This window comes from Rhinatrema bivittatum, chromosome 2 (assembly GCF_901001135.1).
Source record: "Rhinatrema bivittatum chromosome 2, aRhiBiv1.1, whole genome shotgun sequence".
Taxonomy (NCBI): domain Eukaryota; kingdom Metazoa; phylum Chordata; class Amphibia; order Gymnophiona; family Rhinatrematidae; genus Rhinatrema; species Rhinatrema bivittatum.
In genome coordinates this window covers 209,577,969-209,591,204 of record NC_042616.1, presented here as the reverse complement: position 1 = coordinate 209,591,204, position 13,236 = coordinate 209,577,969, and the positions used below count along the sequence as shown (strand labels likewise).

The following is a 13,236-nucleotide window of genomic DNA, read 5'->3' as shown; positions in this document are numbered from 1 at the left end:
TGCCGTCATTTCTATGTTTCTGTGTTATGTAGCACTGATTTAATTTTTATTTTACTTTTTTTGGCTTTACGGAACAAGTTAGTCATATGACACAAAATTGCTTAAGGAAAGGTGGTTAAAAAGTGCCAGAATAGATGAATCGTATCAAGAAAAAAGTTGAGGATCATGGCAGAATGTCTTGCATTGAAACTTTTTTTTTCCCCCTGCACACATGGTGGTCAGTTTGTTTTTTTGATTTGACACTCACTGGCTTGCTGTTTTCTTCCAGCTGCTGGAACCAGTCTGCCACCAGCTGTTTGAATTCTATCGCAGTGGGGAGGAGCGACTGCGTCGATTCACGCTACAGTTTCTCCCGGAGCTGATGGGGTGCTACCTGGCAGTCTCCAGCAGCAGGGATCTGCAAAGCAGCGGCTGCATTGAGGCTCTTCTCCTTGGCATCTACAATCTGGTTTGTGTTTTCAGCTACTTTCTGGATTTAGAAAGTGGAACTATTTCTAAATGAGACTGTTCCAGTGGAAAAACTAGAAACATGACTCCTTTTTATCTAGTCTAGGCAGACTGAACACATGTGGAAATGGGATTATTAACTCAGGACCTTCGATTGTGGTTGGTTCCGGGGATGCTGTTTTGGCATATGGAGGGGGATAATACTGGTTCCTGAACAGTTGTTTCTGCCAGGAACCCTTGAATCCCATGGATGTTCAGCAGAAACTTGTAGTGTGTTAAGTCCTAGGTGTTCCTTTTTTTTTTTCCTTTTCATTTTCATTTTCTCTGAAATTGCAGTAGATGCCCCCTCATTTCTGTTATGTTTATTTATATATATAAAACCAGGGTTCAAATCCCACTGACACTCCTTGTGACCTTGGGCAAGTCACGTTGTCCCTTTGCCTCTGGCACCCATGTAGATTGTAAGCTCTTTTGGGAAAGTACTTACCGTATCTGAATTCTAATAATGTAAGCTGCCTTGAGCATTGTTTGGAAAGGTGAGCTAAAAATCCAAATCCAAAATCCCTGTAAGTTGATGGTCTGCTGTTTTTACAATACTCAGGATCACAAAGGAACCAAAGGAAAACAGCAAGCAAAGGCATTCAATGACATTTTAAACTCATATATGTATAAACTTTATTGATTAAAACTAATAAAGAGAATGAACAGCCTGGCTGATATACATTGTTTTCATATATTTATATGTTTGTGCTTGATATGCATATAACATATTTTCTATAAGTCTTGTAACAGAATATTTCTCAGTAAGTCCAGAAACAAAACCATTGAGACACACAAGTTTAGATCATTTGCATCCTTGTACACCCCACCCCCAATACCAGCAGATAAACTCCTTAATATACCTAGGGTATAACCAAATCTCAAAGTCCATTGTAATCCTTATCACCTGTAGGGACCATCTCCTGTCTTTTCAGTACTTTGGATGATTCAGAATGTCACTACATACTCACAGAAAGTCCCAGTATGTAAGATTGCCATACGTCTAGAAAAGATTTGTTACGCTAGATATTTTAAACTTAAAAATTAGTGTTTGTATGTGGTGTGAAAATGATGTTTTCTTTCTGCCACATATAGAGGTAAGCCTCTATATGTGGAAAGGGTTTTGTAATGACACAAACTGGTAATTTTCATCACTGGTCACTTAATGAAATGTTTCCCATCCCTCATGACGGCCAAGATGTATTTTGCCTGTAAAATGTGCATGCACATTTTAGCAAATCTGGTATTTTGCTGTAGGTTTTAGCAAAAGTTGTAGCTCTATCTCATAGAATATAAATGAGTGTTGTGGTTTTTTTGTTACCAAAATACATTTTTCAAACTTTTTTTTTTTTTTTACAAAGAAAATAGTTTATAGGTGAACCAGATTTTATCAGATATGGTTCATATCCTCCTAGTAATTCTATATTTGTATATGGATACATAATTTTTTTTTTTATTGGTAGTGTCACAGCCAGTAAAATGAATGGGGCACACAACCTTCTGAAGTCCAAAATGCTCCCACATTAAGTCTTGTTAAAACCCCACCTTATCAGACTTTAGTGTTTTGGTAGTTCATCACCTCAACTTTGTTAATGCATTCTGTTGCCATACCTCTTACCATGTACCACTTTCTTTTTCTTTTTATGCTTGACAAGAGATCAAATTTAATGAATAAATCCAACCTTACTATTGAGAACCTTCTGATCCCTATAAATTGTATATGTAAGAGCATAGGAAAAGGATTAAAGCAGGTTGAATGTATTTCACATATGCTTCGAAAACCAAGCTTGGAAAAAAACAAAACTAGAAATACAAATGGTAAGAGTCCATGGATTCAGATTGTCAGCTCTTCAGGCTTTTCCCCTCTTCTGGGAGTGGATAGGGTGGTTTGTTTAATGCACTTTTAATTCCAAATTAAAGTGGCTGAATCTCTGCACACATGGGTAACTTGTGGTTTGACAGTTTGGCTCTTTTCCTGGTTCAGCCATCTTGTTTTTGTTTTTTTTAAGTTGTTTTTGTTTTTTGCTATAGGAAATTGTGGACAAACATGGACATAGCAAAGTGCTGTCTTTTACCATTCCTTCCCTGTCAAAACCTTCAGTATATCATGAGGTAAGCCATTTCTTAAACAGTGCTGGCTCTGTGTACCTTGCATCTGTACCCAAATTCTTCTGTTCAAGAGGAAAATTGTGGAGAGAACTGATCTGTTCTGCATAATTGGCGTAAGATGAGCAATCTGATTTTTGAGACAAAAGATTGATTACAGCTGGGTGGTTTTTTTTCTCCCTAACAGAAAATCATTTGAAATCTGAAGCTTTGGGTAGCTATGATATTTTCAGCTGGAGTTCAGCTTTTCTGTGGTTGAGTTCTGCAAAGCATCCAACTGTGGCTTTGACTGATGATCTCAAACATAGCTTTTCCTGCACTATGAGTACAAACTGCCATAATACGTACATAAAAATGAGGCATGTCCACCTATTCTGATACCTGGAGTGGCACACTGCATAGAGCGCAGTCTTGCTTTATGGTGCTGTTTTCCTGTCACATGACACATAATCAATTTTGCAGCTTTCTCACATCTATAGCTTCCAGTGGGAAGGTGTAAGGAGTAAAACCGGCCAGAGCAGATGGACTGCAATGAACTGAATATGTTTAAGCCTCCAATGAGGCGATACAGTGCAGACAAGGGTATTCTCCCAACTGCTTATACAAAAAGTGATTGCTGTCATCAAACAGTCTGTGCCTTTTCTTAAACTTACTAAGAAACTAAAGCTTTTAAAACTAGCCTTCTACAGCCTGAAAACAAGATGGACACCTTCATGCATAGCAACGTGGTGATATCTGGAAAATCTGTCTTCTGTTTAGTAGCTCTGTGTGTGCTGCACATTCTTGCACTTGGCACAGTGGTTCTGAGTCAGATGCCGTTTTCTTGTCCAGCCTTCCAGCATCGGATCCATGGTGCTGACTGAGGGGGCACTGTCCCAGCATGGACTCAGCAGGGTTGTGTACAGCGGGCCTCATCCGCAGAGGGAAATGCTGACAGCGCAAAACAGGTAAATGTTCAGCAGGCAGTCATACATAGAATAATTTAAACGATTACAGATTGAGTATAGAGCAATACAGCTAAGTTGTTTTTTTTTGCACTGCCTTAGCTTTTTTTTTTTTTTTTCTTTCTGTGTTCTTATTAGTCTGCTTGCAGTTATAGATAAGTCATATCAGAAATGGAGTGTTAAGTGCTTCTATCCACTCTTTCAAATTTTGTTTGAAGTCTGTGAGTTGTAGCCAGACTAGAGATTTGCCCAGAATTATTTGCATTGCCTTATGTCCTCTTGGGCTGGCAGCGTATATATGTATGTGTGTGTATATGTGTATGTATATATATATATATATATATATATATATATGTGTGTGTGTGTGTGTCTATATACACATCAGAGAGTGCATGGTGTTCTCCAAACCTGTTAACAAATACAAATGATCAGGTGCCATTATTTGCATGAGATAATTTGGTTTACAGATATTATGGCTGCAAATCATTGATTTAAATCTTTCTGCCATGCCTAGGAGAAGCAAATATTTCAGAATACTGAATCTGCATGTTACCTTTTATTTCCTTAGCAGGGTATTCTTTTTATCTTTTCTGCAGCAGTGCTGCTTTCTATTAACTAGTTACTTTGCTGCATTATGAGCATGGAATGAGAATTCCATTTTGACCATCCATCATCATAATATAATATTAATTTGGTCAACTGAGATGCTGCTGAGTACAGCTTCAGTTATAATTGCACTTACCCTAGTTATATGTTAACCAATTACATAGATTTGGGTCCACATTGCACATTTTGGATAATCCTGATTTTAGCCTTCTTGCTGAAGGAAAAAAGGCTTACAAGATTACCGTGTGTGTGCCCCTCTCCCTTCCAGATAATGTTTGCGTGGTTTCCTATCAATGCAGGACAATGTAAGAACCCCAGAGGATTCTGATGGGTATTTTATTTTTATTTTCATGTATGTAAATAAAAATTTGCCTCGGGTACAAACTTAGGCCTGGATTCACAGAATGATGAATCCTGCGAAAACAGGGGAGGGGGGAACGGGCCTGCGAAAGCCCGCAGCCTTCGCTACCGCCGACTCCGCCCCCAATCTAATTTGCATGCTATCGCACGCGAAAAGGGCATTTTCGCGTGCGATAAGCATTTTCGCGTGCGATAAGCATTTGGAAAATAACCCCCTTAGATTGTAAGCCCTCTGGGGACTGGGAAATACCTACAGTACCTGAATGTCATCTGCTTTGAAGCGCTTGAAAAATGGAATATAAAATATAAATAAATTAATATGTGGAAATAAAAATAAGTAGACTCCTTTAGTTCTGCAAGGAAATTCTTGTTCTTCCCTTTTGTATGTGGGCTGCCTGAGATGAACATGGCTTTAAGGTGAGCAATTACCATAGAGTTTTCCAGGTGAATGTTCAGGTTTCTCCAGGGAGGCTTAGGTCTATGGATTACCTGCTTTTTCAGCATCTGAGAATCATTGGATTTATGTATTGTCTCCAGCAACATTGCCAGATCTCAAGAAGAATTTCTGAACGGTCTCCAGCATAAACTGAGATTTGTTTTTGTTTTTTGTTTTTGCCTTCAGTTCATTCCTTTCTGCCCCTGCATGAATCTGTCTCCTCAAAGAGCTAGGTATGGGCTAAAGAATGGAGACCAAGGATCATGTTCATCACCAAACATTCCCTGATTTATTGACTTTGTAGCAACATGATCTTGGTGTATGACAAAATACCTGGATTTAGAGACTATGTGACCTCTTCCACTTATCTTATTTTACCTAACTCTTCCAAGGGCATTGCACAAATGGGAGTAGTGCCCACCCTTATCATATCACTATCACATGAGTTGATTTTTTAAATTGCTGTACTCTAATTCTTGAAATAACTATTCTTTTTTTTTTTTTTTTTTACTGTTCCTTCATTACTTAGTTTTATTCCTTTTGGTGTTAAACATCTTTAGATTTTCTTTTTCTTGTTTAGATTTCCTTTTTTGTACAGATTTATTTTTGGCATCATGCATGCGCTCAGAGTAAGGACACTTTTTTTTTTTTTTTTTTTTTTTTTATCATGTTAACTTTGGATGTATCCATGCCTCTGTACAAATTTCTGACAGAAATCAGTACACAGCATGTGTGCAGCCATTTCTGGGGTAAAATAGTTTCTTTTCCTCCTCCATAGGAAAGCACCACTATTTTTGAAAGGCACTGTCTCATACATTGGGCTAAAAATGAACCACTTGTATTCCTTAATTTTCACAAGGGTGACTAAATGTGTGCAGTTGCAGAATAATGTCATACAATTCTTCCTGTATTGTGATGTGGTTTTGATGCCTCATGTGGTGCTTGTACACCGCGGCAATGTGACAGGGCTCATAGTAGTTCCTGTATCTTATGAGTTCGTGTGACTGACTTGCTCTGAAAACAAGCAGCTGCATTTGAAGATGTGAAGTTAGGTGGTGTCAGGGGCTTCATTGGGACTTAAAATTGCAACAAGTAGAAGCGGGAAGTGGTGGGTTATCTTTGGTACCTATTATGGGATAGTGAATGACTTGGGGGGGCAATACATAGGAGTGGCACAGACAGTGAATTTGGTGAGAGCTGGTATGTCAACCAGTTTGACCAAGTTTACATCCCTTTCATAGGATTAATTTGGGATCATGAATTTTTGTGTTAAAGCATTGTGTATTCTTTTCTAGGTTTGACGTGTTGGCTTTTCTCTTACTTTGTTACAATGCTGCTTTAACCTATCTGCCCTTGGTGTCTCTACAGTCCTTGTGTCAAATATGCTCTAGGTAAGTGTTAATATGCAGTGTGTACTGTAGTCAAACCCGCCTAGCCCAGTGTAAAATATTTGGATTCGGTTTTGAAAATATGAATGCATTTTTTCTAGTTGTCATACTGTTGAAAAATCCTCTTCATGCAAGGTAAAGCTTACTGTTTCCAAAAACAGGAATATTTTTCCCAAATATTGCTCAAAAGATACAGGGAACCCGACTCATACAAGTTTAGACTATATTGTCTAAGGCAAACATTTTGAAACAACTTTCATCATACTTCAGTGCCACCTCAGGACAGAATTGGCCCAGCCTAAAGTAAATTATTTCAAAAATTTTTTATCCTCAATAAACACTTCATAGACAAAATACATAAAAGTAATGTTTTCTTTATTTATTTTTTTTAAAGTATTTTTGAGGTATATCATTTAAGTGTTGAATGAGCAAAGTTGCACCCAATTTGTGGGGGAACAGCCTGGAATGGCGAGAGGTTGTATGTGTGCACTAGATGCAAAGAGCTCCTAACTCTGAGTACATAAGAACATAAGATATGCCATACTAGGTCAGACCGAGGGTCCATCAAGCCCAGCATTCTGTTTCCAACAGTAGCCAATCCAGGCTACAAGAACTTGGCAAGCACCCAAACTTTAAATAGATCTCAAGTTACTATTGCTTATTAATTAATAGTTTCTGGATTTTTCCTCTAGGAACTTATCCAAACCTTTTTTAAACCCATTTACACTAACTGCACTAACCACATCCTCTGGCAATGAGTTCTAGAGCTTAACTATGCGCTGGGTGAAAAATAATTTTCTTCGAATTGTTTTAAATGCGCTACTTGCTAACTTCATGGAGTGCTCCCTGGTCTTTCTGTTATCTGAGAGAGAAAATAACCGGTTTACATTAACTTGATCATGTCCTTTCATGATTTTGTAGACCTCTTATCATATCCCCCCCCCCCCCCCCCCCCCCCTTAGTCATCTCTTCTCCAAACTGAACAACCTTTCCTCATAGGGGAGCTGTTCCATGCCCCTTATCATTTTGGTTGCTCTTCTCTGCACTTTCTCTAGTGCAGCTATATCTTTTTTGAGATGCGACGACTAGAATTGCACACAGTGTTCAAGTTGCTGTCTCACTATGGAGTGATACAGAGGCATTATGACATCCACGTTTTATTTTCCATTCCCTTTCTGATAATTCCTAACATTCTGTTTACTTTTTTGACCTCCACAGCACACTGAGCTGATTTCAATGTATTTTCCACTATGATGCCTAGATCTTTTTCCTGGGTGGTAACTCCTAAGATAGAACCTAACATTGTGTAACTACAGCAAGAGTTATTTTTCCCCATGTGCATTACCTTGCACTTGTCCACATTAAATTTCATCTGCCATTTAGATGCCCAGTCTTCCAGACTCAAAGGTCCTCCTGCAATTTATCACAGTCCGCTTGAGATTTAACTACTCTGCATAATTTTGTGTCATCCACAAATTTGATCACTTCACTCGTCGTACCCCTTTCCAGATCATTTATAAATATCATTTATAAAACAGGTATTGTTATGTCCTGTTCCTTCACATTTTATTTGAGTCATAAAGCTCCTCAATAGAATCTTATCAGCTTTTTGCTAATTTCCCCCAATTCATACAAGAATTGCCCATGCTATCCTTTATCTTAGTGATAACATTTTGTGTAGCCCTCTCCTTCAATTTCCTCGCTAGTAGTCGTCCCACTTTATTACTAAATTCGAAATGCCTTTTCTTCAACATATCTAACTGAAATGCTATTTTGGCCAGTTTAGCGCCTGCAGTTTCCTGTCGATAGCAGGCTGAATTAGCCATGCTGTCGTAGGATCTGTCAATCAGGTCAGGGAGGCAGAGCTACCAAAGTGATGTCAGAGCTTTGCTCTAAGGCTGTGCGTGGTTTCCCGCACTCGGATCGACTCTCCTCAGTCTGTTTGATCCGCGTGCGGGATCGCACATGGAGCGCCAGACCTCAGTTTTTCAAAAAAAAGAAGAAAAGATGAAAGAAAAGAAGGACCCTCGTCCGTCAGGCTTCAAACCTTGTCCCTGCGGCAAGGTGATGTCCCAAACCGACGACCATGACAGGTGCCTGGGCCCAGACCACCCGATGGCGACTTGTTCACACTGCGGTAAGATGTCCCCGCGGGCATGTCGACAGCGGACCGAGAAAATGGAGGCCTTAAAATTAGGCTACATGGGCTCTTATGCCCCACCGTCCAAAGCACGGTCGCCAGGGCCGTCTTCCAGCGTGCTGCCCCAGCAGCATCGAGCAGTCTCGGTTTAACCATCCACGTCCAGGGCGGCCGAAGGGGATGCGTGCCCAGCACCATCCAGAGGCCGAGACCCCACTTGGGACCAAGTGAGGGACCGGACGGAGTCGCCTGCGTCGATGACGTGGCCATTAATTGAGCACGGAGCTCACCTGCCAAAGACGAACAAGTCAAAGGTGCGCCCTGCGTCGGTCACCTCGATCGACACGACGCACGCGATACCTCCGTGTCCACCGACCCAGACGTCCGGGAGTCGACACGACGCACCGCTCGACGCGTCCTACACAGATGCAATTGCCGAGGCGACCATCGAAGCAATCGACAAGACCACAGTCGATGCAATCGACGCATCCATTCGAGCCGGCGCATCGACACAAACATAGGACATCTGCTCTTTCTTCCACAAAAGGCTCGACACAGGGGACAGCATCGGATGTGTCCTCTTCCATATCTAGATCACAAACACCTTCGGGGGCTGAAAAAGTGTGAGGGCAGGGACATCTTATTGCCCAGGTACCACAAGCCTCCCCGGTGGACCTCTCCGCGGACTCCAGTGAGGATCTAGGACAGGCACACACTCCGTGCTCTCTCTCTTCGTCTTCTTCATCCCTCAGGGTCTGCTCTGACCTATCCTTTGTCTCCAAAGCGCACTAACATGGACATAGTTTACAAGAGCTGCTTGCGAAGAAACTGAAGACAGCTTTACCGCCGGTTCGTAAGGCGGCTGCGCCTCCACCAGACTCAGATATTCTCGCCGAGGCGCAACATCTCGCCCAGTCATGCCTCCACCCTTTCAAGAGGCATTCTCTAATCTCTCGTTGGCTCTAGAGGGGTTCTTTCAGGTCATGCAGGCTACCTATAAATTACCGATTAGTTCACCGAGCACTGTACCATCCTCTCCACAGTGCTCAGCACCGGCCTCGCCTATTCCTGTCACGCCGACGCCGGTGGAGGTGCCCCCTCTAACCACAGTACCACCACCACGGGATTTGCCTTCTCAACCAGAATCGCTGACGGGTCATACCACCACTCCGGACATGTCGACGGGATATCCCTCGGAGCCAGAGGAACAACCGGCTGAGCCGTACTCTCTGCCCGAGGACCTTACTTATCCCAAATTCCTGGAAAAATGGGGAAGGCTTTCAACCTGGACATACAGAAAGTACCAGATTCTAGGGTGGACACCCTAGGACTACTAAAGATCTTTGATCTACCAGCGGAACCTATAGCTATACCACCACAAGGTTCTCGATTCAGTTCTTGAGCATTCGTGGGAGTCACCTTCAACACTGCCAGCAGTCTCCCGGAAAATGGACCTGAAGTTTAAAATGCAAAGGTCATCCTACTACTCGCCAACTCACCTCGGTGGTGGTAGAATCTGCTATGTCGCGAGCTAAAAAATCGAAGATTCATTCCTCTACCCCACTGGGACGGGACTTGAAATCTTTAGACAACTTTGCAAAAAGAACATTTCAAGGATCCATGCTAAATGCCTGGATAGGTCATCATCAGTTTTACATCATCCAGTACATTTACGACTGTATACAGCGCCTCAAACAGGGTTCGGAGGCACAAACTATCACGACACCGGATCCTGTCATCTTACAGGATGTAGAAAAAGCTATCTGACATCTACTCCGCATCGTATACGAGAGTTTTGAAGCCTCTTCCAGGATTTTGGTGGGAGCTATAGCAGCGCGCAGAATAGCTTGGCTCCGCGCTAGCTCTATCCGACCGGACGTCCATGATAAACTGGCCAACCTGCCCTGTAAAGGTGATAACATCTTTGGGCCACAGTTCCAGGAGACGATTGCGCATCTAAAGGAACAATCTGTAGCGGTACAATCTCTAACAGCCACTCAGTCCTGTCCACCCTCAAGAGGCTACTAGACCCCGAACAGGAGATCGTCTTTCCAACGACGTCCATACCGTCCATTCACTTCTTATAGAACACCGCCGTATCAGCCTCCACCATGGCAGCAACCACAAGCCCCTCAAAATCACAGAGGCCGTCAATGCCCCCAGCATCCAACAGCACAACAGCCACCTACCGCGCCGAAATCCAATCCATTTTAAGCTTCAATTTCAGTTCACATTCGAGGAACAAATTTATGATATCTCAGCCGTGTCAATACAATTATCGCATTCATTTTTCCCGCGCTCTTCAAAATTGAGCCGCGTTCACAAACTTGTTGTGGTCGTTTCCTCCGTGCTCCATTGAGCTGAATGGATTCATTCTATTTTATTCACACATTTTCAGCCACGCAGAGAATTATCAGTATGTATCCCTCATAGTAATAATAATAATAAAAAACATAGTCTTGTACATTTCAAAATACAGTGAGATAATGAAGACAATCAGTTTTCAGGAACAAAGATGAGCATTATTAATCATTTTGAGATTCCTCTCCTGTTATTTTCAGCGGAGCTTCTGTGAATAGTCCACATTCTACAAATAAATACTGCCATTACAGCACGTATGTATTATGTTCCATTCATAATGTCCATGTTAAGTGAAAAAAATTTTCAATAACTGAAAGATGTCTCCCAACATGCTCTTTTTAGATTAATTACAGTGTTCCACAAGTCGCTCTTGAAAAGCGTCCAGCCCTTGAAGAAGGAGCTAGTCTCCGAAACGTCTAGATGTCGGCTGAGCAAGACCGACTACAGCATGAAAGATAAGTGACACTAATGGCTTTAGTTTAATTAGTCATCAAAGAAACAATCTTGGAGTGGACACACTGGCATACTGGCATAAGGAGCTACCTGAGGTACCTAATGATTTAGAGGCCTCCCAATAGGCTCATAGACACGATAGCTGAATTAATCACTGCATCGTATGAAGGTACACTCAGATCTTCAAAAAGACATCTATATAACAGGTCTTATTTTATGCAACTGAAGGATCAGCATGATAGCCCTTCTGCAACTCTCCGCCAGCCCCTTTGAGGCTCCTTCTATCAGGAAGTCTTCCAGGCCGGGCTCTCGCAGCCCTTCTACCGGCCAAAGAAGTACTTCCCTCCAGCTGCCCGTACCCGGCCACCCTGGCCAAGTCCGCAGCAGTGGATACCAAGGGCCCAACCAGCCCCACAACAGACCCCCGTCCGCCGGCTTTTGACTGGTGGCGAGGGCGCACGATTCAAACGCTGGTTCCCATGGCGGCCGATCCCCCAGTTGGTGGCAGGCTCCTTCACTTTGCCAGCCGCTGGGAAGCGATCACTTCAGACTGGTGGGTCCTCTCCATTGTCTGCCAGGGCTACTGCTTGAACTTCAGCAGGCTCTCAGAGACCGCTCCCCCATGACCTTTGTAGGATTCGTCCATCCATCAGGCCATCCTCCAATCGGAACTTTCTTACCCCTCTAGTGGCGGTCGCGGTAGAGCCGGTTCGCCGCAAGCAGTGGGGGCACAGCTTCTACTCAAGGTACTTCCTCATTCCGAAATGGAACGGTGGCTTGCTTCCCATTCTCAACCTCAGGCGGTAGAACCGCTTTCTCGTAAGAGAAAAATTCAAGATGGTCTCTCTGGGCGCGCTGATTCCGCTCCTCAGAGGAGGAGACTGGCTCTGCTTCCTCGACTTGAAGGAGGGTTACGCCCACATTGCAATTCTCCCCAGCCACAGGAAGTACCTCCGCTTCCAGGTGGGGATGGCACATTTTCAGTACAAAATGCTGCCCTTTGGTCTGGCATCAGGCCCACGCGTCTTCACGAAGTGCTTGGCGGTGGTGGCTGCCTATCTCAGGCATCGCTCGGTCCACGTCTTTCCATACTTGGACGACTGGCTGATTCAGAGTGATTCACACTCCGGGGCCATGAATGCCTTAGCCTTGACTGTCAACACCTTACAGACCCTGTGAATCGTTATCAACTTTCCCAAGTCACATCTCAGTCTGTCTCCATGGCTGGACTTTATTGGTGCTAGGTTGGATATGGCACAAGCGAAAACCTTTCTGCCTAGGGATCGAGCGACCACCCTCTCTTCGCTGGCTACCCTCGTTCGCAACAGGGCAATGGTACCAGCCTGTCTGCTATTCCACCTGCTGGGCCATATGGTGGCCTCAGTCCACATGACCCCCTTGGCCCCCCTCCGCATGAGGGACCCACGGTAGGCCTTGCGGTGTCAATGACGACAGGCATTCCAAGATCTAGAAGTGACGGTCACAGACCCATTCCATCTCTCCCTAGCCTGGTAGGAAGCCCTACCCAACCTGGAAATTGGACTCCCATTCCAGCCTGCTCCGCCCCAGGTAACCCTTACCACTGACGCCTCACTTCAGGGGTGGGAGGTCCACAAGGACGGCCTGCATACTCAGGGCCTTTGGACTGCGGCTGAATCCCGCTGCCAGATAAACTTTCTGGAATTGCAGGCGATCCGGTACACCCTGTGGGCCTTCCAGGACAGGTTGTCATCCAAAGTTGTCCTTATCAGAACAGATAGCCAGGTGGCATTGTGGTACATCAACAAGTAGGGAGGCACGAGCTCCTTCCCCCCTCTGCCAGGAGGTGCTACAGGTCTCTCCAAAGGGATGCATCTGCAGGCCACCTACCTGCGGGCCACCTCAGCTGGTTCTTCCAACCACACAAGTGGTCCTTGAACCCGGCAGTAGCAGCCAACTTATTCCATTGCTGAGGCA

General features: G+C 43.7%; 1 protein-coding gene across 4 annotated transcripts in view; it reads left to right on the top strand.

The window, feature by feature from the left end:
• FAM126A (family with sequence similarity 126 member A) overlaps nucleotides 1-13,236 on the top strand; it is a 118,787-nt gene that overhangs the window by 15,116 nt on the left and 90,435 nt on the right. For all 4 annotated transcript variants that reach the window (XM_029589072.1, XM_029589071.1, XM_029589074.1 and 1 more), the window contains 4 exons: nucleotides 269-448; nucleotides 2,518-2,598; nucleotides 3,424-3,539; nucleotides 6,234-6,329. In XM_029589072.1, coding sequence (XP_029444932.1) covers nucleotides 269-448; nucleotides 2,518-2,598; nucleotides 3,424-3,539; nucleotides 6,234-6,329 — 473 coding nt within the window. The remainder of the gene's footprint in view (nucleotides 1-268; nucleotides 449-2,517; nucleotides 2,599-3,423; nucleotides 3,540-6,233; nucleotides 6,330-13,236) is intronic.